General features: G+C 40.0%; 1 protein-coding gene across 1 annotated transcript in view; it reads left to right on the forward strand.

Annotated features, from left to right (window-relative positions):
• Nucleotides 1–25,146, forward strand: part of CCDC80 (coiled-coil domain containing 80) — a 34,558-nt gene extending 9,412 nt beyond the window's left edge. The window contains exons 3-8 of the mRNA XM_079704999.1: nucleotides 1,962–2,118; nucleotides 12,727–12,863; nucleotides 14,464–14,612; nucleotides 20,901–21,004; nucleotides 23,470–23,550; nucleotides 24,641–25,146. Coding sequence (XP_079561125.1) covers nucleotides 1,962–2,118; nucleotides 12,727–12,863; nucleotides 14,464–14,612; nucleotides 20,901–21,004; nucleotides 23,470–23,550; nucleotides 24,641–24,987 — 975 coding nt within the window. The 3' untranslated portion in view covers nucleotides 24,988–25,146. The remainder of the gene's footprint in view (nucleotides 1–1,961; nucleotides 2,119–12,726; nucleotides 12,864–14,463; nucleotides 14,613–20,900; nucleotides 21,005–23,469; nucleotides 23,551–24,640) is intronic.
• Nucleotides 25,147–27,488: the final 2,342 nt, after the last annotated feature.

Consider the following 27,488-nt stretch of genomic DNA (forward strand, 5'->3'; position numbering starts at 1 on the left):
AACAACGACCCAACACAGCCAAAAAAAAAATAAATAAATAAATAAATTTAAAGCACCTAAAACCATGTACATTCCCACCAGCAGTGTATGAACTTCCAGTTTCTCTACATATTAAAAAAAAATAGATGAAATCATGTCTATTTAAGAGAAATAACAATCTGAGAAAAACGAAACAAAACAAAACTTCATTCCAGAAAAACTTTGTTAATGTTCCACTCAAAAGCTATTGAACTCATTTTGATTTCCATGAGGGACAGTATCTTCTCAAGCACAGAGAATTCTTAGAAGGGAAAGCCTGCAGGCAGCAATAAACACATCTCTGACAGAGCAAAATAAACAGCAGGATGAGCTGGGACCAGATTTATTACCATTTTGATAAAGTATTCGATAAAGAGGCTAACAACATGGTGACTTTCCCTCTGCAAAATGCCAAGCTAATAGCCACACACTTCAGAAATATTTTATAAGGTTAGATGGGTAAGTAGAAAAGTGGTTGACAAATTTGAATTGGTCAAATGAAAGAAACCGTATAGACGGTGGTTCAGTGGTTAGGACTCCATGCTTTCACTGCCAGTTCAATCCTGGCCTCTGAGCTAATGATGAGCCTGCAAAGGGTGAGTAGACAGTGTTTACTGCAGACATCAGCCTAGTGAGCTAATGGGGTTAGAGAGGTCAACAAAGACCTGGTCATCATCAGCATAAAACTTCACATCCTTCCACTTCCAGGGTGAACAGCACATGCCCAGACACTCATGGATTGTGGTACACAGTTCTGGTTCCTGCTCAGGAAGAACCTGGTAAAATTGGAGAAAGCTCAGGAAAAGGCAGCAAAAATAATCACCAGAGTCAAAAGGCTTTTCTTTCGGGCTCGATTAAAACACTGAGGCATTCTTAGGGAGAGGGTCCAAGAGGAGCCCTAAAAAATAAGAGTATCCTCATTTTATCCGAAATAATGAAATATGTTTTCCCAGATAGCTGGTGACTAAAACATCTCTTTCTATTGCTCTATCTTCTCTTTCCCGAGAAAAAGTCAGAGGTTCAAAGTGAGTTTGAGAGACACAGGGGCTAGGTGAAAAATACCAGTTTTGAATTGGAGAGAAGGCTGAACTGAAAGAGTAAAACCCATGCTGTTCGAGGACTCCAACATCAGACATCCACCACGAGCTCTATGCAGGCCCAGTGTGACACTGACTATATTCTGTGACAATACTGGGCCAAAAGTCTGTCCTAAAAATTCTCTGCAAGGTTGCCTGATAAAATTCTAAGCCGTCGAATGTTCCATAGTGCCCAAGGCCTGTCTATGAAACTCAACCCCGTGAGACATGAAATAATAGTGGTAACCACTGAATTCATGAATGTCTGAGCAGCCAATTAAGATAATGAAGATCAAAATAGAGGAAGAAATGGGAATTCCTTGGCGGTCCAGTGGTTAGGACTCTGTGCTTGCACTGCAGGGGGCATGGGTTTAATCCCTGGTTGGCGAACTAAGATCCTGCATGCCATGGGTGGTGCAGCAAAAAAAAAAAAAAAAGAGAGAGAGAGAGAGAGAATACAGTCATTTAAAAAAATAAATAAATAAAACATAAAACAAGAGAGATAGCATTTATTGAACAATTGTTGCATGCCAAGTATCATGTAATGCTTACATCAGCCTTGCGAAAGAAGCATCCCTGTGCAGAGTTCACAAATGAGAAAACCAAGACACGCGGAGACTGGTAATAAAGGCAGACAATAGTGGAAATGAATAGAAAACTCTAAGCTGTCTGGAGTCATTAAAAAAAGGCCTTTCCAAATGATCTCTTTTGGCCTTAATTATACTATCTATTCAACAAAACAATCTAGTTTCTTCGTTTAGATGTCAGTCACTACCAACCCTCTATTCCAAATCATCCCTTTGGCTTTTGCCTCTGTGTGAAACTATCACCGTGAGTTACTATTTTCTTGCTTTCACCCTCCTCCAGCTGATCACTGCTCCCAAGGCTGAGAACAATATGTATGTGCAGCAGCGAGATGAGTATCTGGAAAGTTTCTGCAAGATGGCCACCAGGAAAGTCTCCGTGATCACCATCTTTGGCCCTGTCAACAACAGCACCATGAAAATCGACCACTTCCAGCTAGGTTCTCTGAAACACTTTATTATATTATTGCTTTTCTCTCAGCTAAGGTGGGGCACACCTTATGGGAGAGGTCGGTGGGGAATCAAAAGGAAAATTCAGGTTTCAAGAGGGCTCTTTTCTTGTGGTAAGAAAGGTCAGTCTGCCTAACTACTGATATGTAGTCATTCTGAATGGTTCTGGTTTAAGTTTTGGGCGCTTTAAAATGAAAAATATGCAAGCACTCTATGGTTTGAAAGTAAGTAAGATGGAGGAAAATGGGAGAAGTAATACAATGTGTTGGGGGCAGCCAGAGAGGTATCCTGACACTTTCTTCTGGATCCTGAGTCTTCTTGCCTGTGAGCAGCACCATCTGATATTCCTGCAGCCTTTGTGCTGCAGGAGACTCCCTCACAGATGGGATTCCTGCAGACCCTTGGGGGTCCTTGACTCTGGCCAGCCTTGGGGGGAATGAGCCAGGGCTGAGAGAAGCTGTGAAGCTAAATGAAAAATCACTGGAAATACAGACTGAATGGCGCCCACGTCCTTTTGGAAAGCAGAGGGATTTGGCTGAGTGTAGAGTTTTCACAATTTTTCATATTAATGATGCGTGTGAGGCGTGCAGCTCAGCGTTGAGCAGCTGAGGTTTAACTCACTGCATTCTCATGGGAACATGGCAAGACTTACTGTGAGTAATTATGCCTCATGGTCAGAAGCCCCACCTCTAACTCACCCAGTTTCTTTTATAACTATTACATCTCCAGAGCTTTATTTTTTTTAAAAAAACGTTTTTTCTTACATGATTTCTCTACTTTTGTTTATTGTTGTTTCAACTATAATGCAAATCCTTCTTCTTGTACCATTTGTGTATCCTACATATTTTTCATAAAATATATTTCATCTGAAAGCGTATAAAACATACTTTTTCCATTAGTTAACTGTTCTTTTTCTGGCCGCACTGCGGCATGTGGGATCTTAGTTCCCTGACCGGGGATCGAACCCGTGCCCCCTGCAGTGGAAGTGTGGCGTCTTAACCACTGGACCACCAGGGAAGTCCCTCTATTAGTTAACATTTAACTTCATTACATGTAACATGTTACCTCACATATTTTTCTGTCATGTGACCTTGGTATCATTGAACACATGTCAGTCGTAATTATGTCATGATAATGTCAACTTGATTTTAATATAGTCTAGCTTTCTAAATCATATTTTTTATTGTGGTAAAAACACTCAGCATGAGATCTATCCTCTTAACTAATTTTTAAGTGCACAACACAGTATTGTTTAGTATAGGTACAGTGTTGGCCAGCAGGTCTCCCAAATTTATTTGGGTTTGAAGTTTCAGTTATGCATTCTCTATTTTTATTAGCTCACTTTCCCCTGAGATAATTCTAAAGGAAAATAAATAGCATCCTTTCCAATGTCCTCTCATAAATCATTGTGGATCAGTGATTGGTTTGTGGACATTTATCTCTGTGCTGTATGTATGTCTGGGAGGGAGAACAAAAAGAGAGAGAGAGAGAGAGAGAGAGATTGTGTCCTTACCAACAATAACAATAATCATACAAACAAAAGACACAAAAGAAGTTCTAGAGTTAAATAAAGAGGTTCAAATCCACAGTCACAATGTATTTGTTGTGTGACTTTGGGCAAGTTACTTCCTAAGTCTCAGCTTAGAACATAGTTATATACATTTCACAGGTGATGGTGAGGATTTAATAAGACATTATATGTAATTACCTGTCACATAATAAGTACTACTATTGTGGTCATCACCACCATTTGATCTGGCAGGCATCTAGAGATCAATGAGCTGTCACAGGGACTAGAGCACGTATAATTGAAAAATACTTGTAACTGCTTTCTGCTAATTACACAGGGTTGACAGGGAACCCTCACAACTGCTTCTCAGGGTCAGGCTGCATTACTACTCTTTGTGACAAAACTGAAGCCCAAGAGGGGCTTCCCTAATGGTCCTGTGGCTAAGATTCCGTGCTCCCAATGCAGGGGGCCTGGGTTCGATCCCTGGTCAGGGAATTAGATCTCGCATGCATGCTGCAACTAATGCTCCCACATGCCGCAACAAAGATCCCGTGTGCTGCAACTAAGGCCCGGCACAGCCAAAATAAATAAACAAATATTAAAAGAAAAAAATTTTTAAATGGTGTATTAAAAAAAAAAAAAACTGAAGCCCAAGAGACTAATACTACAAAGCCACATATTCTGTGGTTAACTGGGAGTCAACCACTGGCTTCCTGGATTTTCAAATAGTAGCATGAGCCAGTGAGCTTGGTTATAATCCAGATGTCTAGAGAGGAAGTAGGTAATCAATCCAGTACAGAAACATGCCGGCTGGTGATGAAAACCTTCCTCCACCAGGTGTTCCCAGTGTCAAATATGTTAGGCACCAACTCACACAAAGAATTGTCATTCCTTATTTCAGAGAAGTTTGGAAAAATCATTATATCTTCCACCTCAACCTCTACATGGTCCTAACTGTTACAAGCATTTGGTGCTGCCTTGGCAAAATTTTAACATTAATCCTGCTGTCTTTTAGACATCTGGATTGAATATGAACTGTAGAGGATGGAGATTTTCTTTTCTGCCTGATTGAAAATCAGGTATTGTGATTTGGGTGTTTGCCACTTACTGAATGGCAGCTTGGACATGATTTGGGGGCCTTTTATTTTGTTCCTCATCTAATTCCTGGAAGGCCTTTCTCTCCTTGTGTCATGTCCCAGGTTACCCTTATGGGAAAGGCTGTAGTACTTTCAGCCAAGACTGGGAGTCAGCCATGGGAAAACAGGAGTTGGCACGTGCCATGGTCTCAGTGAACCAATCTCCAGCCTTGACCAATTTTCAGCTGGAAATCTATCAGATGGCCTTACTTTCCTCAAAATAAATCAAGCACTCTCTACTCTTCCAGTCTTTAACTGGTCCTTAAAAGCAGAGGCCCACATCCAACTACAGTGTGGGCTGTACTCATCAGTTGGCCTGTCTTGCTAAATGTATTTGAGTTATAGATGATGGACCTACAAACACCAGGAAACTTACTTTAAGGTTTCAGTCATTATTCATTCTTGAGCAAATTCCAATGCAGAATAAGCCCATCTGGTTTTGCCAGCCCAGAGTATATTATACGTGAGGGTTTAGAATGACCTAACACACACACACACACACACACACACACACACACACACACACACAAACAAAATAAAACCCCATAACCAAAAGAGGAAAAATAGAATGACCTAACACATAAAGGCATTCTTAATTGTTAGAGATATTTAAAGTATCAATCTAAGATAGGAATATTGGTGTCTATGTTAAGAGAATGAATTATAGACAAAGTTTGTCAGGTGGGAAGGAGTTCGTAGCTAAAGGCATTTATTGCAGAATGAAAAGATAAGTGGGAGGAAAGCACAGCAGGCATGTATATATATATATATATATATATATATATATATATATATATATATATATATATATATATGCTTAGCAAAATGTAGAGACGAAAAATATTTTGACACTGGTATTGATCACCAAATTTAAAGAGTTAGAACACAGGACATTTTTATGGGCAAAGGGAGGTTTTTGATAGTTTCTTTTTTTTTTTTTTTCGGTACGCGGGCCTCTCACTGCTGTGGCCTCTCCCGTTGCGGAGCACAGGCTCCGGACGCGCAGGCTCAGCGGCCATGGCTCACGGGCCCAGCCGCTCCGCGACATGTGGGATCCTCCCGGACCGGGGAACAAACCCGTGTCCCCTGCATCGGCAGGCGGACTCTCAACCACCGCGCCACCAGGGAAGCCCTGATAGTTTCTTTTGAAAGAAGAAAAAAGGGAGGTGGAAGAGTTGATGGAAGTGTAATGTGGCAACAAGGAGAGACAGTGTTGATTCCTTATTCATGTGAGTAGAGAATTCCTAGGTGAATCTCTAACACAACTTTCCTAAGTGAGACCGATAGAATACATTTCAGCCTAAAATACTCTACCTTCGATCCTGTTGAAGATAATTGTTCTTTATGGGCAGCCTCACAACCATCAGGATCCATAACAATGCAGAAATGCTGCTTTCCCACAGGAGCACCTGAAAAATTGACCCTTTGCCCCAATTCCTCCTTTCTTCAGTGGTGACTATGCCCGGCAGCTGCCTTCTCTAGACACTGCCACCCTGTGCCGGGAGTCAAGGCTGGGTGAGTGATCAGATTTCCAGACACTGCCTGTGGTCTCCCTCTCTGTTTATTCAGTCTTTGATTATCAGTCACTCCATGCCCTAGAGGCTGGAGAGGCTGCCCCTAACTTGTCCAGTCATCCCATTCAACATCAAGTGTATCAGTGTCAAGATCAACACCTGCAAGCAAGGGGTGAAAAACACCTGATAAGTCAAGTGTATAAAACAAGTGCTTGAAGAATGTGGTGGAGGAATAAGCTCTTGCAATTGCAGTTATCACAGTACTGTATGTATCAGAGAATTTTGAAAAGGGGGTGGATTTAAAGGAGGGGCCTTGAAACTGAGTCGGTTTTTTTGATAGATGATGACTCTATCATAGGTACTTTTTGTTTTTATTCTTTTTTTTTAAACAAATGATACATTTTTTGGATTCCAAAGTCAAAGCTACATAAAAAGGCATACACAGACAAGTCTTACACCCGTTTCTGACCCTTTACCTTATTACTCTCTGCCCCCATAGGAATATTTATGATTCCTTGTTTATCCATTTAATGCTTGTTTGTGCAAACACAAATAAATATAAATACCTATATTCCTCTTCTCTCTCTCTCTCTCTTTTTTTTTTTTTTAACAGGAAACTTACTACCTCGGCTAGGAAAGACCTTTTTTTTTTTTTTTTAATTGAAGTATAGTTGATCTACAAAGTTGTGTTAGTTCCAGGTATACAACAAAGTGAATATATATATATATATATATATATTCTTTTTTTTTTTTTTTTTTTTGTTACGCGGGCCTCTCACTGTTGTGGCCTCTCCCGTCGCGGAGCACAGGCTCCGGATGCACGTACAGGCCCAGAGGCCATGGCTCACGGGCCCAGCCGCTCTGCGGCATGTGGGATCCTCCCAGACCGGGGCACGAACCCGTGTCCTCTGCATCGGCAGGTGGACTCTCAACCACTGCGCCACCAGGGAAGCCCTATTCTTTTTCACATTCTTTTCCATTATAGGTTATTACAAGATATTGAATATAGTTCCCTGTGCTACAAAGTAGTTTCTTTTTGTTTTCCCCTTCTCTTTTATACAAACTATAGCACACTATATGGACTACTTTGCGTTTTGCTTCTTTCATTTAAATATATTTCCTGGACATCTTTTCTTATGAGTACATAGAGATCTTCCTCATTCTTTATTAAGCCATTGTGAGATTCTACCACAGTTTCTTTAACCATTCCCCTTGATGGACATTTAGATTGCTTTCAGTATATTGTTTTTATAAACAATTTCAGAATTAACCTGTACACATGTCACTCTATGTATGTGGGTATATCTTTACAATAGATTCTGAGAAGTAAGATTGTTGGGCCAAACAGAAAGTGTATCTAGTTTTGGTAGATATCACCAAATTTATCTCCATACAAGTTGTATCATATTGCAGTCCCACCAGAAATATGTGAGAACGTCTATCTCCCCAAACCTCTTCAATAGACTGTGTGATCAAACTTGTGAATGTTTTTAGGGAATGCAGTGTGTGAAAAATGGTATCTTAGTGTGATATAGTGTTAGGTTGCATTTCTCTTTTTATGAGTATGATCGAAGATATTTTCATATGTTTCAGGAACATTTATTCTTTGTTTTTAGTGTCCTTTGCTTATTTTTCTATTGTGTTGTTGGTCTTTTTAATCTCAGTTTATAGGCATTCTTTATAAAACAGAAGGAAAATTCAGACTCCTTGGTCCTCTCCCCACTCCAAGATGCTGACCCAGTTTGGGGATGGGGTCCAGAAATCTGTTTTTAAAATGTTGCTCAAGGGATTCTGATTTGCAGCTAAGTTTGATCTAGAGCAGAAGGTTGGGTGTAGGATAGAAGGGAAGAGAGGACTAGAAATATAGATTGGCACCCGATTTTAGAGGATTTCAAATACCAGGACAAATAATTCAAACTTTATTTGGTAAACCATGAGAAGTCACTAAAGATTTCTAAATATATTTTTCAAATAAATTTTAAATAACTTTTAAGGTTTAGTAGTCAGTCTGTAGGACAGAAAAGCACCTGGCAGGACACATTCTTTTTGTTGTTGTTGTTGCGGTACGTGGGCCTCTCACTGTAGTGGCCTCTTCCGTTGCGGAGCACAGGCTCCAGACGCTCAGGCTCAGCGGCCATGGCTCACGGGCCCAGCCGCTCCGCGGCACGTGGGATCTTCCCAGACCGGGGCACGAACCCGTGTCCCCTGCATCGGCAGGTGGATTCCCAACCACTGCACCACCAAGGGAAGCCCCAGGACACATTCTTCATAAACAAGACAAATTGGCAAATTGGTCTTTCTAGACAATTGAGACAATTGATTAAAGCAGAGGAATAGTGTCCCCTGGGGAGCATGAACCAGATAGCTCTGGATTCAAGTATTGTAATTTTAACATGCACTCCAGGTTCATGATGAAGGTAGACAGTGACTCATACTTTGAAAAACTGCAAGAGGAAATAGGGAACTTCTGAAGCAATGGGAGAGCTGAAGTGGTCCCAGGACATTGGAGGAATGGCCTGAACTTAGGGATGAGAAGGAGGAAAAGGAGAAACCATGGATGTCACAGAGATGCAGCAGTCACAGAGGGAGGCTTCAGACACAATGCCTGGCACACAGTTGGTGTTTAATAAGTTGTAATTGGAGCTGAATCTTTCTGCAGTGTCATTGCTGTCCATAGTCAGACATGGAAGAACAAATACATGAAGAAACTCACTACTACCTGAAGACCACTGACTTTTGGAGTTGGAGTTCTTAAAGGGTGGGAAACTAGGCAGGTGTTTCTCTTCTAGGGCCAGTCCTCATCAGCACACAGCAGAGTTCATCCTCCCCCTTGTCCCTCCTCAAAAATCTTAGGTCCAGGGGCAGGTTGTGTGGAATGACCAAATCCTACCAAATGGGCTTGGATCTGTGAATCATTTTAGGTGGATCAGGACCATATGGACAATTTATAGGATGTGTTCTAAAGAATGTTTGCTTTAAGCCCTGCCACCCTTGAGGAGGACTAGAGATCTTTGGCAGAACTTGGATAAATTTAATAAGAAGCTGCCAAATTTTTGTTGCTTTTCCAGACTGAAGAGAACCTCTTGTTCACCCAGCCCTGATTTAGACAGAATGCAGAGCGTAACAGAGACCTGTGTCAGGAGTAGGCAGCTGGAGACAGGAACTGGCCTCACGCTTACCCTCCTCAGAATTCAGCCAGAGGTAGACTCTGTCTTGCTCTAGAGTTGTCCCCATCCCAGTTGGATCCAGTGTTCGTCAGGCCTGTTATTGTTTTTCTTTGGCAGATTCTCTCAGCACAAACATTGCTTCGGGATGTAGATCTTTCTGTTGGCTGGGAGTGCAAAATGTTTTATCATTTTTAGTTTGATCAAATCATTTCAGAAAATATTCTAGTTGAAGGGAGAATCCAGACCATGAAGTTGTTTTTTTTTTTTTTCCCTCCATATCTTAGTAGAATAAAATTTGGTTTAAATCTTGGTCTTGGGTCATCTCTATCCTTGAGTGTGTTGCATTTTGTGAAAGTAGAGAGAGGACTGGATGGGAGTGAGGTCATGTTACTGAGTCCTAACCTGCAGTCTGTTATTAACTAGCAATGTGAACTTGAGCAGATTGCTCCCTTCATGGTGTCTGTGATAGGTTGGTTCTCTGGGAAACAGACTCTGAGATTTGCATGCAAGAGGTTAATGGGGAGTATTCTCAGGAATAATGTCTATGAGGGGTGAGGGATACAAAGTGACAGAGCGAGAATGTGAATGCAATTGGCCCTTCAGCGTTGTTCACTTTGAGGCAAGGGGGCAGCTGTTATATCTACTCCCTCCCCGCCTGCAGCAACCACTGAGTGTGGGCTGTCTCTTTGTAAGGGTGTGATTTGGGGAAAGGCAGCACTTTTCTAAGGAGAGCAGTTTTCAGAGAGGGATTCAGCTGCTAACATTCACAGCAGCTTTACTCCTGAAGGTAGGATCTGGCCAGCACTGCAGCATGTCCACTGCAGTCCTTGGTTTCATCTTCAGTAATGTGACTGGGTTGGGCCAGATAATGTCTGTAGCAGTTATCTATTGCCACAATAAGGCTATGTAATAAAGACCCACACATCTCAGTAGCATATGACATTAAACATTCATTGAGTCACAAACCTGAAAGGTTCAGCTGATTTAGGCTTGGCTTGGCTAGGGTTGCCCATGTGTTTGCAGTCAGCTGCCTATTGGTTAGGTGGTTCTGCTGATCTTGGCTGGGCTTGCACACATGTTAGGGGTCAACTGGCTGTCAGTTGATCTGGGATAGCCCTGGCTGGGGTGAGACCAGAGTAACTTGACTTGGCTTATCCTCTACAAGGCTAGCATGGATGTAGTCTCATGGTAATGGCAGAAGTAGCAGGAATCCCAAATGTGCAGGCCCATTTCTAGCCTCCATTTGTGTCACTTATGTGAACACTGGCTAACCCTGACCGAAGCAAGTTATATAGATGATCTCAGAATCAAGAGGTAGGACAGTTCAACCCATCCACCATAACAGGGAGCTACAGCTACTGGGCAAAGTGTAAGTATAGGGAAGGGTGGAGAATTGGGACCATTTTTGAAATCCACTATAGTCTCTAATTTCCTTTCATCTCAGCCATTCAATGGTTTTTGTGACTTTATCTGTTAGGTAGATGTAAATGTTCTAACTCTGATTCTACTTAGGAACTTGAACTCTGTTCAAGTTACTTATCTCTGAATTCAGCATCCAGCACAGAATCAGCTTAGGACACTGGCAGCAAATATTTTGTTCGATGAACAAAAGCAAAAATGAATGTATGTTATGGATTAAAAATAGCAATTCCTAGGTTCAAGATAAAATCTAGTTTGTAAAGTCTTAGAATCAGAACATTAGTTGTTGAGGACATTTACAAATCAGTTTTTTAAAGATTTCCTTCATTATTATTATTATTGTTGTTGTTATTAATCACAAAGTAAAATATGCTCCTTGTTAAAATTTAAATAATATAGACTTACATGGAGTAAACAGTGAAATTTTCTACCTCACCTCTTCCCACTCCCCAGAGGCAACCATTTTTATCAGCTGTATGTCCTTCTGGACTTTTTCCTATGCATATTCCCATATGGATGTATTATGTTTTCTTTTGCTTTATTTCCTTTTAAGAATAGCATCATACTATGCATTTTATTCTGCAAGTTGCTGTTTTTATTCAATGAGCTATACTAAACAAAAACCAACACCATGAACCTAACAATTCTTTTAAATTAATTTATATTTTATTAATGATAGCATTCTCTCCCCTCTCATTATGATCTGCTTGGGAGAATGAAGCTTTTTGTTTATATACTTTCAACTTATATACTTTCAATCCTAATCAAATAAACCAAAGTAATACTTAAATTGTAATTGTCCCCTTTATATCAATAAAAGAGTAATAGTCTGGTACTCAGCTGTATAACCTCTGTATCTGCAAAATTGTGTTTTTTCCTACTGTAGTACTATTCATTGGGTAGCAGTATTGATAATAACTGATAGATTCCCTTCTGTAATCGATCTGTTATCACATATTTGCTAACTTTAACTTTTGCACATTTTTTTAAAATACAGGGGATTATTTGCAGATAAAAATTTTAATAGGGTTGAGGGAAACACTGTGACCTGTATGGGAGAGAAGAAGTAAATAAAGCTGTCCTATCCTTTCCAAAATGCTTTCCAGACATAGTAATTTGCCATGTTCATACTTCCCATTAACCCAGTAGCACCTTTAGGAACCATTCTGAATTATAATAATTTGTTTTCAGGGCTTGTTATTTGAAAAAATACCTAACACTAAAAACTTCCATAAATTCAGTAACATTTTACTTAAAATTGTATTCACTTACAAAATTTATATTATGAATAGCTTGACTTTTTTTGGAGCCATATGACCAGATTTGAACATAGGCTTTTTATTTTTCTCTATTGCAATGACATAGTTCACTGAGTCCCAAAGTGATTCTCTAAGTGGGAGGAACAGGCACTGATTTTAGACTTAAACAAATAACCAAAACTAAAATAAAATTTAAAATGAAATAAAACTTAACCAAAGAATCTGGGTCTGGTTCCCTGGTGAGTTAGGGTGATGACTCATCCCCGGAGTGAGTTGGCAATCTTCTTCCAGGGATGACTCAGCAGCTTCACTCTCACGTTGCTCCTTCTGATTCACTATGACCAGGGTGGGCAGAGATGGCAGTTTGATCATCTTTGGAAGAGTGATTTTCAAAATGAGTTTATTCACTTGTTTCTATATTTATTTGTTCACTTTGGAAACGCTTGTTCAAACAAAATGTTAGTCAGATGTGTGCAACTAACGAAAACTGTTCTAATTAACTTGGGATGAAGGCTCAGGGCCTCCACCCTTTGGCTTCCCGCTGATTTCTGTTTTGTCACATCCATATTTATTCACATTTCATTTGCCTTAAGATAATGAGAAACCTATGCGTGTTGTGGATGATGAGGACTTGGTAGACCAGCATCTTATCAGCGAGCTGAGGAAGGAGTATGGAATGACCTACAATGACTTCTTCATGGTGCTCACCGATGTGGACATGAGAATCAAGGTATGGGTTCCTGTTTTGGATGATGCAGTGACATTCCTTGAGATAGCAACTCAATTTTTTGTCAATGAGTCTATTAGACATATGACTAAGCATAAGTTATTTCATAAATGGGAAAGTTTTGAAATGGTCCAAATAGTTCCCATTGTCCTGTAGAATTTGTGTCTAGAAATGTAGTCTATGGAAAATATTGGATTGGATGACCACCTATGGCCCAGCTACTTGACTCAGACTAAATTCTTCTGTAACATCAAAGTCATACATTCACCAGAAAATTGTTGAATAGCTGTGATGTTTATCACCAGCCAGGCCCTGGTGATAAAAAGTAAAGAGTATTTAGCTTCTGTTTTCAGAAAACCCAGGCTTAACATAGGCCTACTTTGAAAGGGCCTGGAAGTTTACCTCCTGATCCAACATGGGCAAGACAGTAGGGTTTTACACCTACTTTCTTCCTATGATAAGGACAGAGATTCTGAACTCTGAAAAACTGTGCCATGTAGTCATAATAATATTAACAGTAATAACTAACTTTATTGAGTGCTTTCATTATGTCAAGCACTCACCTCAGATGTTTACAATCCTTGTCTCAAACCTCTAAGATAAATAGCAAGTATTATCATTGGTTCACAGAGGACAAATAGAGATCCAGAGTAGTTAAGTAACTTGCCCAAGTTCACCCAGTTAGTGTTGGACTTCATACCCCCTCAGGTTGACTCCAGAGCCCATGCTTACATGAAAATCCTTTTTAAAAAAAGCTGCCTGGGCTATTAGAATAGCTGATTCAACCTGCAGTATTTTTCTGGATCTGGAGAGAGATCCCTTCAATAATTCATTCCACATTTGTGTTGTGCCACCTCTAATGTGAGAGTTTGGACTAGATGATCCCCAAAGTCTCGGCCAGCTTTCACATTCCACGATTTACTAAATTCCCATTGAGGGCACTTATGCTGATCATGCTGATCAGCCAGCCCTCAAATCCACCTCAGGTTGCTGTTCTAAGTCCAGACGGCTTTGATGCAGGAAACTGAATTTCATTATCCCCCAAAAAGTTAGATCCAACTTTTTTTCTGAGAATACATAAGCAAACATGACCTAATTTTAAGTAATGCTCACTCAATAAAATCATCTCTGGGAATCACAAAGAGTTTGTGTAGATTTCTGATGACCACAGAGCAGGCCTCTTTCTGGTGGAAAATTACCCTTATTGCTCAGGTCAGATACTCTAACATGTTATTCCATTTGTTTTCTTGTGTTTAGTACAGTGTTTCTGACCTTCTCTCCAGTTGTATAGTGAAGAGGAACCAGCTTAGTCCCAGAGGTAGGGAAGTGAGCCTAGAATATGTGTGGTGAGGAAGGCATGGACCCTTCCCAATAAAAAGAGTGAAGTTAAGACCTTCATGGAAGGTAAAGGCTTTTGTTTCGTGGATTCAAAACCTCAAAAAATCAGCAGAGGTACTACTGCAGGAGAGAATTTATAAATCAAAGAGCCCTCCAGGCTCTGATTTCCCTGGAGCCACCCTGAATTCTCTCAAGCTCTCTATCCTCTGGACATAGGGAAGAAACACCTTTATACATTATATACTTTTTATTTTTCCTTCAACAGCAATATTATGAGGTGCCTATAGCAATGAAGTCTGTGTTCGATGTGATTGATACCTTCCAGTCCCGAATCAAAGACATGGAAAAGCAGAAGAAGGAGGGCATTGTTTGCAAGGAAGACAAGAAGCAGTCACTGGAGAACTTCCTATCCAGGTACATCACCTTTGGAGACCCCGAGGAGGCAGACGGGAGAGTGTTCTGAGTGAGCTAATGAAAACCCCAGAGAAACACAGAGCAGACAGGTGTGTGCAGAGTGACCTTCCCTGTGAGACGTCTGTTCTCTTCACAGCACTCTAGCCACCAGGCTTAGTCTTGTCCTTTTGGAAGTTGCTCTGGTTGCAAGGCTGGCTGGAGTCGGCTCCAAGCTTGAGTGTTAATTTGGTGGCTTTGGATAGGTCTTTTCTTTTTTTTTCTGCCTTTTTTTTTTTTTTTTTTGGCACAGATACAGAATTCTGAACTTCTGTAAGGCTTAGTTTATTCAGTCAGTCAATTTGGAGGGCTTTGTATACTGTACTTTTATTTTACATATTTATTGGGCCCTTTCTAGTTCCAAACAGGATTTGGAGCACTGCTTGATTTTCTGCTTCCTTCCAACTCTGCAGAGAACAAAAGCTCTACTAAGACCTCAAAAGGAGAAATCCTCTTGACCCAGCTCCCTGATTCCTTGGGGAGTATGGTTTATTGAAAACTATTATAGGGAAACTCTAGTACATACACAAAAAAGAGTGTAAAGAAATCACTCTACTTCTTTTTTTTTTTTTTTTTTTTTTTTTTTTTTGTGGTACGCGGGCCTCTCACTGTTGTGGCCTCTCCCGTTGCGGAGTGCAGGCTCAGCGGCCATGTCTCACGGGCCCAGCCGCTCTGTGGCATGTGGGATCTTCCCAGACCGGGGCACGAATCCATGTCCCCTGCATCGGCAGGCGGACTCTCAACCACTGCGCCACCAGGGAAGCACATCACTCTACTTCTTCCCTTCTCCATCCCTTCCCTCATGTTGGATGAAAATTCTACAAATCCTTGGGACCTTAAGAGGTGCAAGGATGCAGAAATTTCACCTAAGCATCAAGAATTCTGTGATTAGGAAATGGATAATCTGAATTCCTCTAGATTCAGGAAGCTTGGGTCTTTTAAGAGATAACAACATGATGTGTAAAGAGCATAGCACTTGCCATTCATCCAAATTTTCAGTTTACAATTTTCTAGGTATGTTGCCCCTATGCTTCCAATTAACCCTATCTTAAAAATCTCTCACCCATGAGAATAATGACAGCAAGTAGCCCTACTTCCACTCCAGGGTTGCTGTAATCACCTTTTGTGCCAAGCACTTCTTCTTCCCTCCTGAGTTTAATCTTCACAACAATCCCATGATCTAAACACTGTAACTACTGTCTTGCTGCAGACAAGACAACTCAGGCTAATGGAGATTAAATAACTTTCCTCACTGAGCTAGTGTCAGTTCTAGAGCTTAGTGGCCCCAGGATAATCTGGTTCCCAAAGTCCACGCTCTTATCTAACACTCGTTTTGAAAATATAATGTGAATTATTTTTAGTGTGAACTCAGAGGCCCAGAGTTTGAAGTGAAGAAAGATACTCCTAAAACCACAGGATTTCAGAGCTGAAAGGAACCCAAGATTCTGCCTTCATCCAAATTTTCAGTACAGTGCAAATACCTGAAGTGGAGATGAAAGGTGCATGCCTCCCTAAGGACATAAGGCTCATTCAGTCTTCAGTCCACTCTCCTGGCTGAGAAAGGGCTCTAGGGCTCTACTGGGCCAATGGCTTCTTATCCAATCCTGGGGGCTCTGAAATATCAACTTTTAGTTCAAGGTCATCCTTCTAGATGGCAGTGATTTAGAAGATTGAGGATAAGAGCTTGCTGTTGTCCTTGAGATATTTTCTTCCCCTCCCCTTCCCTTTCCTTCCCTTCTTTTTACTTCTTTTACCTTTCTCTCCTTTTTTTAGGCAGAAAAGATTCTTTAGAAGTTTACTTTTGATTTTAACCAATAGTGTTAAATATATCCAATTTATAAATTCAAGACCTTAGTTTTCTCTTAAACTTTTAAGTTAGGCTTTTAAATCTTATCATTTTATTTATAACCTGGCAAATTTTAACTATCACTCTTATGGGGCTTTGAATAATGTTTAATCTCACTTATGAACTCAGTAATTAAACAATGTCATTATGCCAAACAGCCATTTTACATTTAATATATTTCTTTCAATTCCTTGAAATAAACAAAACTTTCTGAGTACTTAAATGAGCCATAAGTTTAATAAGTTAATCTTGTAAATACAGTGAATCTAAAGTTTTCTCAGATGTTCCAATAACTGTATACGCTTAGTAGGATTTCAACCTAAAACTATACCACTAAACCAAATACTCAATTACACATTCTAGTTTGGAGTTTCAAGTCTATCATTTTAAGCCAAATTCTCTTAAGTTTCACAAGAACATAAATTATATAAAGAAATTCAGAAATATATATTATTACTACATTTTTGATTCTTTGCAAACTTCCTCTTCTTAATTCTAAATCTTCTAGGATTGAAGGAGGCATACCCACTGAACCAACCCATTAAACTCGCATAGCCTGATCTCTAAAGCAGTAACCATCCAGTTCATTGATATTATTTATAACCAAGGATTTAGGCCAGCCATAAGACCTGCAACTACAGACATTCTGAGGGATTATTTTCACCATTTCCAGGCAGAGGGTCTTTTTATAATCATGGGTTTCAAAACTTGAAAGGGAAAACTGACATTATCTCACTTTTGTTCACTCACAAAGCTTGCAATGCTCATTCAAGTTGATCACTGATTTGAATTTGTATTTTTTTTGATTCTTAAGACATTATACATATTTTGCATCTAAAGTCTTTTGAACTGGATAGGGCCCTACATAATGTAAACGTATTTTCCTTCTAATGTTAGAGGCTTGTGAGCTCTTATATTCACTACTATTTCAGGAACATACATCTTTTATGGATATTCAGAATGGCATATGATTATAAGTTATATGTCCTATGGCTATCTATGACCTGTGGTCATGGAATCATCGTGCTGACAATTATCAGTGATCTTAAAAATTAAAGTAGAGAGCTTCCCTGGTGGCGCAGTGGTTGAGAGTCTGCCTGCCGATGCAGGGGACACGGATTCGTGCCCCGGTCTGGGAAGATCCCACATGCCGCGGAGCGGCTGGGCCCGTGAGCCATGGCCGCTAAGCCTGCGCATCCAGAGCCTGTGCTCCTCAACGGGAGAGGCCACAGCAGTGAGAGGCCCGCGTACCGCAAAAAAAAAAAAAAAAAAAAAAAAAAAATTAAAGTAGAATAGTGTATTACTTAAAGGCATGAGTAAGACAGCCCTGAAGTTGATTCCTGGTTTCTCCACTTGTTAGCTGTGTGACCTTGGGCTAATTGCTTAATCTCTTTGGGCTTTAGTTTTTTCACTTGCAAAATGGGCATAATAAATTTATCTATTCTTAAGATTGTTGTGAAAGGTAAATTTGATACTAAAGGTAATGAGCTAGAACCTAGCACAAAGCAAGTAATCAATAAATGGTGGTTATTAGTAGTATTAGGGCCATTTATTCAGGTCCTAGTTAGAGAACTTTGTCATCAAAGGAGAGCTAAGAGGAGATTTAATAAACCCTTCAGAACTGAAGCCCAGGCAAAAAGAACTGAAAAAAAAATTTTTTTTCTACCTAACTGTTCTATAAATAAAGGAGTATCCAAATGGAATTTTCCTTCATATTTGCTGAGTTGTTGGTGGGTCTATACAGCCTGGTTTCAGCTGACCAGATTCTGAAGCCAGTCTAGTTTTTAGTGACACTCATATGGTTCAGGCTATAATTACCTTTCTCTGAGACAGAAGCCCTAAAGAGTGGGCAAATGCACACTAATTTGGAAATGCCAGTTAAAAGAAGCAAACACATGCATACCTTGTAGACTTTCTATTTACTGACAAAGTAAAGTGACGGAAAAACAATTTGTCCAAAATAAGGATCTGGGCCACATTCACATCTCTTGTTACTTCCCACAGAAATTAGTTCCATTAACATTTGTCCTTCAATGCTGGGAGCTGGGGCCTTGTATCTTAATGTAAAGGTCTGTGGGATAAAGAATCATCACTTAGGGGGCCTCCCTGGTGGCGCAGTGGTTGAGAGTCCGCCTGCTGATGCAGGGGATACGGGTTCGTGCCCCGGTCTGGGAGGATCCCATATGCCGCGGAGCGGCTGGGCCCGTGAGCCATGGCTGCTGAGCCTGCGCATCCGGAGCCTGTGCTCCGCAACGGGAGAGGCCACAACAGTGAGAGGCCCGCGTACCACAAAAAAAAAAAAAAAAAAAAGAATCATCACTTAGGAGAAATGACCTTCTCTTGATTGTGTCTGGGACAGGGAGTCTCAGATCCCATCCTTCTCCAGTCTGACAGCATTCAGTGGTGCACACAGGTAAACAAGCCAAAATAGACCTCCCCCAAAATAGCTCCCTCCAGGTTACTGTGTGAGGCCAGGAAGGCTGGCCTGCTTTGGGTGCTGGCTGGGGTGCCGGTGCTGGTCTGGCATGCCTCCTAAGGAAGCAGGGAAGATACAGGAGACCCTTTTCGTGATCCGAGAGCAGTCACTGTTCCGTTTCCCAGGAAACCTCAGACAGTCTCAGACTCTCCTCTCCCCTCCTTTATGCAAATACATTCATCTTCCTATCCTCAGTGGAGATTTTAGTTTTTCTTTCCCTTTGAAGAAAAACAAGCAGAGGAAGCTAATGTAATGTCACAGCAAGCAATTCTTGGCGAGCCTTGCTACAGGCACCCATTCAGAGGTTGTATTTCATTAGACTATCATTTTCTCTCATTCATCCAAACCACTATTCCCCTAAGAGGCCATTTTCTTTGGGACTGAAAACTCTCCTGTTCACTGTGAGGCTTGAAGGGGCACAGGGAGAGAAACCATGAATAAAGTCAACTGGCTTCCGGCTCCATGAGTGCACTGACACCCAGCAGTCACCAGCACTGAGGGCAGAAAGCAAAAAACCCTTCTCCAGTGAAGGTGGAATTTGAGACAAATGCATGCAGTGGCCCCTTGGATGCACACCCTCTCTCCTTCCTATCCTCTTTGGGACCCTCACGCGCCAGCCAAGCATCAGCACCTCTGAGGGGGTAGACTAGGGAAAGCACTGCACCAGGAGTCAGAGAAATCTGTATTTTGGTACCACCTCTTAGATTTACTAGTTAGGCAATTTACTTCACTTCTCTAAGTCTCGTTTTGTTATCTGTAAAATGGGGAAAACAAGTCATGCCCTCACTGAACTCTAGTGAGGATCACATATTGTGTAGGTGAAAGTGAGCTATAAAATGATACACAAACATAAGGATTAAATTGGTTGTTGTATGACATCATGATAGATAATGTCCATGATCTGTTAATGGGGAAATGGACATTATCCATCAGTAGGTCAAAGTTCTAAATCAAGAAGCCTGCAGATTAAGGCATGATCTATATCCATGCCATCACATGCATAACTTACATTGATGGGTTTTAGAGTTTAATTCTTATAACACCTCTTTGAGGTGGATGCTCTTTTTGATTCTAGAGCTAAGGAAAAACTATGACTTAGATGAACAGAGTGACATGCTCAAGGAACGCAAAAAGTGGCAGTGACAAAATGTGGACCAAGCTTCCTGGCTGTAAGACAAAAGCTCTTTCCACTGCCCCGCCGTGTTGGAGCTGTAAGAGCAGAAACAAGTTTATCATATAATCTAAAATCCTATGGCTCTAGGTTTAGCCCCATTCTACTTCATAGGGGTACTCTGTAAGTGGTGGTTCTTACTATGATGATAGGGTACATTTTAGAACTAACATTTGCCCCTGGAAGGGCCACTGGCTATTGAGGAAGGTACATAGGGCTTTGTTTTCCCAGGAACCCTCCTTGACCCTTTAAGACACTTTCCTATTTTCCTTCTTCCTGTCACTGTCATCTACTTAAAATTCAGTTCTTTTTCTCCATACTATTTCCTGTCCATATATTCACTGCTCCCTGCCCCACCCAAAAACCCTAGGGAACTCTACCAGAACCTGAGTTTTCTTCAGTTATTTTCTGATTCCCTTATTTCTGTTGCTACAATTTAACATACAATATCGGCTAGTTTTCATTGTATCTGAGAGCTTCGTCTCTCCCTAAGTGACCTCATCAGGCATGGGGACCAGACTCATGCCTGACACATCACGCAAATGTCACAGTAGGCAGACTGTGAAGTTACAAAAGAAAAAGTGCAAGAAATCTGGTAATACAGTTTAATATTAGGCTTTGAGGAGCTATGAAATATTTCTAAGGGTAACTTTTTTATTCTGGGCACAGGAAAAAAAATGACAGCCGAAGTTACTCTGCGTTTTCACACTGGCCTCTATTGTTTGAAGCAGCAACTGTGGGCTTCTGCTTCTTTTCCAGGTTCCGATGGAGGAGGCGGTTGCTTGTGATCTCAGCGCCTAATGATGAAGACTGGGCCTATTCACAGCAGCTCTCTGCCCTCAGTGGTCAGGCATGCAATTTTGGTGAGTGGGAAGCCTCACTGACCTGCTTGTCTTAAAGCATCACTGCTTTCCCATACCACTCTCTTCCTGGTCAGTTCTAAAATGGAACATTAGGTCATCCAAATATTCCCCAGTCCAGACTGTAGATTCCTAGACACTTACTCAGTTATACAGAGGATAAAGTTGCCTTCAGACTGGAATCTTAGTCAACTGGGGTCTGTTTTTCCTTTTTCTTTTTTCTCAATATTCTGCCTTCTCAGGTTCTTCATTAAAGTGTTTGAAAATACCTGCTGCTTTACTTTAAATGATCTCTATTATGTTGTCTTCTTGTTTGCTTTTTAAAATCTTGTCTCAAGATCATAAAACTCAGGTATTATCATTTGCTTAGGTAATAATTAGGTACCAACATTGTGTGCTTCTCCATAGAGTAAATATCTTTTGTAAAACAGGAATGGCTTTGGGAATGAATGAATGAATTGAAGCACACTGTACTATATTGCCATTCCCTTAGAAAGGATTTTGATCTATAACTGGGCACCAGGAAGACAGCAAGATCTGTTAAACAGAACCTTATGCTTTAAGACAAGCAGGTCAAAGAGAAATGCAGTTTATTATTACTATCATTATTTGCAGTAAATTGCTCAGTGTTTTGAAAACTAACGTATGCTTTCTTTACCAAACATTATTATCCTAGTGGTCAGAAAGAGCTAGTATCATTTTGAATATGGACATATAGAAAGGAAAGGAAATGCATAATACACAGAACTTATTACTAAGTTCTGTTTTGAACCAAAGAGATAATGGCAATTTCAAAAGTGGAAATCACAACTGAAGTCTCATGTGAGATACACCTCTGCAGAGGAAGAATTTTGAGAGAGTCTTTAGAGGGGGGAAGAGTAGCTAGGGGGCCACAGATTAAAAATTCATAATTGGAACATAGATGAATCTGTATTATTTTGATACTTCTATTAGGAAGAAGAATCATTTATTAGTTATAAAACTGTGTTTGATTTATAAAAGGTGGTATGGTGGTATAAGTCTTGTAAAACATTACCAGAGCCTGGGCCCTTGCTATGACCCAGTACCTGAACATTATAAATACATTTCAATTTTAAGATGTGAAATAATAACTCAAAAGAAGGCAGAAAATGAGCTCATAGCAGTAAAAACAATGAGAAAATTTGTGAATTTTTATTTATACTCCTATTAACAAGGTTAATTCTTTAAGACCTTATATCAATATATGTAAAGATTTGATTGTGCCAGTATTCTTAGGCAAAATTTAAATTATGTATAGCCACCAACAGTGCTGGGTAAGACAGAAGTTTTTAGAGCAGTTAATGACCCTTCACAATAAGAATATCAATAAAATCATGGTTTGCTAATTTTCTAAAAATGTCTTTGCAGCAGCTATTAGGTGATGTTTCATTTTGAATCTCTGCACAGAGCCCAAGTCAAACACTTTTGCAGTAGACAGGAAATGTGAACAAGTCATGTTTTTAAAGAATAATTAAATTCATGATCTTCCCTTTTGAAAACATGACTCAACAACATGTAGAATAGAAATGCTTCACTTCTCTGGGAGAAGAGTAAAGGCCACAAAATTTTTTTCTAATAGCATTTTGCTTGGATTTCAGCTCTTCCTTAAAAGAGCCCTCCACGGTGGCTTTCACTTTTCTCCACTGGACTGTCAACACCGTCAACATTCATATTTAGTTCCAAGTTACTACCATGACTAGGCTCGGATTTTGTCTAAAACCACGAAATCTGAATAGGATGAATCTAGAGCCTCCTTGTCCTCCTGTGTTCTTTCTCCTGAATCTTTTCATATGTGCTTCATCTTCAAAAGAATTCCAACAAGCCACTAAGGCATGACCTTCTTTCCTTTCCTGAAACTTTAGCTGAGGCTGGGAAGCAAGCTGTGCCTGCTGTGCTACCCCTTTGAGTCTTCTTAAAAAGTGCTAAGAACCTGCCCTTTAAACTGACAAACTTTTCTTTGAGGAAGCCAGAATGATTTCTTAAACAATCACAACGGCTAGGGTCTGTAGTCTTTTCTTTGAGAGAAAATTAAATTATCCATGCAAGCTGTTATAACTTTAGGCATGACTTTTTTCCAGAACACTAATCAGCTTAGATCATCTTAGATATTTTAAAGTTCCGATGGCTTCATTTTTGTTTTGTCATTTAGTAGAGTGAGAATCACAGTTTAAAAGCAAATTCTTCTATTTCAATCTGCAAAAACAAAACAAAACCAGACCACATCTGACCCTGTTGTTAATCCTAAAATCTGCAATTAGTCTTTTTTCGAGATTTTATAAGTGTTTAAATATTTTTTTAATGAAAAAAAATATTTTTAATGAATTATTTTACCTAATCAGGTTATGTTTTATATTCTTTTTAAACTTAGAGATTTTTAATTCTCAGACATCCAGTCTTTGGAAGTGAATGAAGACTTACAGATTCTACGGCTTTCTTTTTTCTCTTAGGTCTGCGCCACATAACTGTTCTGAAGCTTTTAGGTGTTGGAGAAGAAGTAGGTGGAGTTTTAGAACTGTTCCCGATTAATGGTAAATGTTGTTACTTTAAAACAGTATAAACTACTGATAAGTTCAGTTAAATTATGTTAATTTATATGTAAGCAGTGGGTGTACCCCTCAGGTGAAGAAAGGTCACAAAAGCCTCCCTCCTCATGTTTGCCCGTGTTTGTGTGTGTGGTGTGTGTGTGTGTGTGTGTGTACACAGGATGCATGTAGAAGAAGGGGAAAGGGAGCACAAGCACTAATATTGTTTTTACTAAAAAAATCATAAGTGACAGCAAAAATATCCATTTTCTTAACTGAAATAAGTAATTCTTTTTTGTCTGCATGGGGCTTTATTGGCTTACAAAGCATTTTCATCTATGTTATCTCATTTAATTCTCGAAATAGTTTTATGAGGCACAAAGGTCATATCTCACTGATTCCCTTGCAACAGATGAGGACATATACTAAAAGGCTCAGAGAAGCTGAAAGAAACTGACAGTGACTAAAAGTTTCAGAAAGTAAACCCAGTCCTTCCATCCAAGATCAAGCACTTTACCTGAGATAATGTGTATAAATCCCTGGCACAGTGCTGGACAGAGCAGATACCCAGAAAGTGTCAGTGCCCTTCTCCCTTCCCTTTCTTCTTTTCACTAATGATAATAGTTTAACTATATTCCCAGCTCTTAGATAATTGGTATTTTTCACCTTTGACAATGAAATAAGAGTTTTGTTATAAAGACAACAGCATCAAAAGTAAAACTGTAACCGCAAAGAAGAAACTAAGCTAATTGGAAGTAAACTTAGAAATATAAACAATAGAATCTTTGTTAGTGACAAATTTTAAAGCAGTTGATCTTGCCAGGATTAAATGAAGGGACTGGTTTTATACTTTGTAACATTCCTATAAGGAGACATTATGTGCCCCAAAGTTTGATACACTAATAATGTTGTAGAACAGCAAGGACATTTCTTTGCTAGTAGAAAAAACAAGCAAACTTTTTTAATTGGACTTTTGAGCTGACGAGAAGAGACTCCTGGGTCCTCTCTCTATTCTCACAGTGGTTTCTTCTCACTTTGATGCTTTCCTGTGTGCTGCCTCTTCAATCTGCTAACAACTTTTCTAATCCTATTCTAGGGAGCTCTGTTGTGGAGCGAGAAGACGTACCAGCCCATTTGGTGAAAGACATACGTAACTATTTTCAAGTGAGCCCAGAGTACTTCTCCATGCTTCTCGTTGGAAAAGATGGAAATGTGAAATCCTGGTATCCTTCCCCAATGTGGTCCATGGTGATTGTGTACGATTTAATTGATTCGATGCAACTCCGGAGACAGGAAATGGCTATTCAGCAGTCACTGGGGATGCGCTGCCCAGAAGATGAGTATGCAGGCTATGGTTACCATAGTTACCATCAAGGATACCAGGATGGTTACCAGGATGACTACCGTCATCATGAGAGTTACCACCATGGACACCCTTACTGAACAGAAATATGTAACCTTAGCCCCAGCCAGTTTCCCCTGCAGCTGTTGAAGCCACATGTGGCCAGCTATGTAAAGGAGAGTTCTTCCACACTGCCTACATTCCCTGCCTTTTTCTTTCAGTGTTCTTCCAAGATTAAACAAATAGCAAACTTTTGCCTACTCATGAGTTGTTACTGAAGCCTTAAATCATAAAGATGTTTACAAGAATTGTTTGTCTAACTGGAGAGGATCTGGTGCTGAATAATGTTATTGAAAATGGATATTTTCCTTTTCTTAATATGGTGGACGTGATTGGGAATACAGTATTCTATAGCGTAAATATTTATACCTCTCTTTTTAGTATTTTTAGTATTAATTGGTAAGTGAAAACCATGATTGTTAAAGAAAGTTAAAGATCACAGCACGGATATTTTCAGATGAACGTCTGAGCAGATGGAACAGACAGAGTAGATAGCTTCTTAACCCTTTTTGAAATGTTAGTCTAAAAATGATTAAGACAGCTCTGCTCTATACTGTGAATTTCTTTCCTGAAGTTTGATACTACAGGAATCCGGTGATATTGGCTACGAAAGCCAGGGCAAGTACCAAACTCAGCTTTGTTATCATAGCCACTTCCTGCCCTGTTTCTGTTAACTTTTAGTGTCTTTTCAGGGAAAAGGAACTTCTAAATCACCACCAGAATCTGGCTCTGCAGCTAGAGGTGCTACTTTCAGAGTTCTATCAGGTACCATGGAATTCCCAGCATGGGAAACCTTGACTCTTCACATTTGACTCCCTAATGGGCCCATTATCATACTGGCACCTTGTAAAATAAAATTACAAAGGAGAGGGCTTCCCTGGTGGCGCAGTGGTTGAGAGTCCGCCTGCCGATGCAGGGGACATGGATTCGTGCCCCGGTCCGGGAAGATCCCACATGCCGCGGAGCGGTTAGGCCCATGAGCCATGGCCGCTGAGCCTGCGCGTCCAGAGCCTGAGCTCCGCAACGGGAGAGGCCACAACAGTGAGAGGCCCGCGTACCGCAAAAAAACCCAAAAAACAAAAAAAACCCAAATTACAAAGGAGATTATTTTTAGGGGTTCTTTTTGTTTTCTAAGGAAAATGTTACTAAATTAACAGTGGATAAAATTGTAACTGGATTGCAGAATATAATCCTTGTCTTTGAAATAGAGCATTTATCTTTTACATATGGCATATAAACTAAATATTCTCCCTTCCTCCCTCCCTCTTTCCCTTCCTTCCTGCTTTCCTACTTTTCTTTTTTTTTTTTTCAGCAAAGACCAAGTAACATTAACTAATATGTATGAGCTTGCCCTAAGGTGATCAGATTCCCCAGCATTTAGCATCCGGACAGCGCCAGCCTCTATCAGTAATGGGGATGCTTATTTTTTGGTCACTGTTATTAAGAACTAATTCTCCAAATAGTCTTGAAATTGGTTATTAACTCTAGTGAGCCTAGATATTAATAACTGCATTCAAGCCACATGTGAATACTACTAGCATTTAACTTATCTGTGCCTATTTGTACAAGTTTGTCTTTACATCATCTGAACTTTGTTATAATTATAGTAAAAGTGGAATTTGTACCTCAATGAACCTGAGGAATCGCTTGTTTTGTCCCTTATTCTCCATGAAGACCATTCATTCTTACCTGTTTTACAGGTAACTGAGGTCCAGAAAGTACAAGTGACTTCAGAACACAGTTTTATTATTATATAAACTATGCTCCCACCCTACCCCTCTTCCATGGTGGAGAGCTTTCCTCCTCTCTCCTTCTAGAACAGTCTGTACCAGCTGCCTGAAGGGTGAAGGTGCAAGAACCAGGTTGATGTGCATTGCTCTTACATTTTGCCAAGGTGAAGCACAGCTTAAAATTGCCAATAATAATGGTTTTCTTTATGATTGTTTCTGAAATTACATAGGGACAATCTCTAAGGGCCCCAAATTGTCTCAATTTCAGGAAATATAACAATGAGGGTGTTTCATCTCCCAAGGAAACTATGTAGGGATAATAGAACATTTACTTATAGAATAATATGAATAAGGTTCTAGTTCCTACACCCAAAGAAAGACAACACTTTTTCATAACCTGAGATTACTTTTTCAAGAATTCTTCTGGTTTCAGTGACACTGAGATGATCATTAGCAAAGGCATTTGAAGACTCCTAATGAGTGGATGCAGAAGTCGTGTATAATCATTTGGGGGACTGTAGTATAAGCCATAGCTCAGCAAAAGGACACATTCAGAGGAAGATGTTTTTGGTAAATGTCCTCAAATTCTATAATCTGGAAAAATACAGAGTAAATCTCACCAAATGGGAGGATTGGAGAATTAGGTAACCTGAATCTCTGTCTTCCAGGGGTATAGGTCAGGTTGTTTGAAATCTGAGTATTGTTTTTTTCCTATAAAAGCATTTCCTTTCCAAAACAGCAACAACAAAAGGTAAGAAATAAATAAAATATAGTTTCTGAGAAAGTTTATTGTATTTAGAAAGAAAAGCACC

Source organism: Hyperoodon ampullatus (genome assembly GCF_949752795.1).
Source record: "Hyperoodon ampullatus genome assembly, chromosome: 5".
NCBI classification, from domain to species: domain Eukaryota; kingdom Metazoa; phylum Chordata; class Mammalia; order Artiodactyla; family Ziphiidae; genus Hyperoodon; species Hyperoodon ampullatus.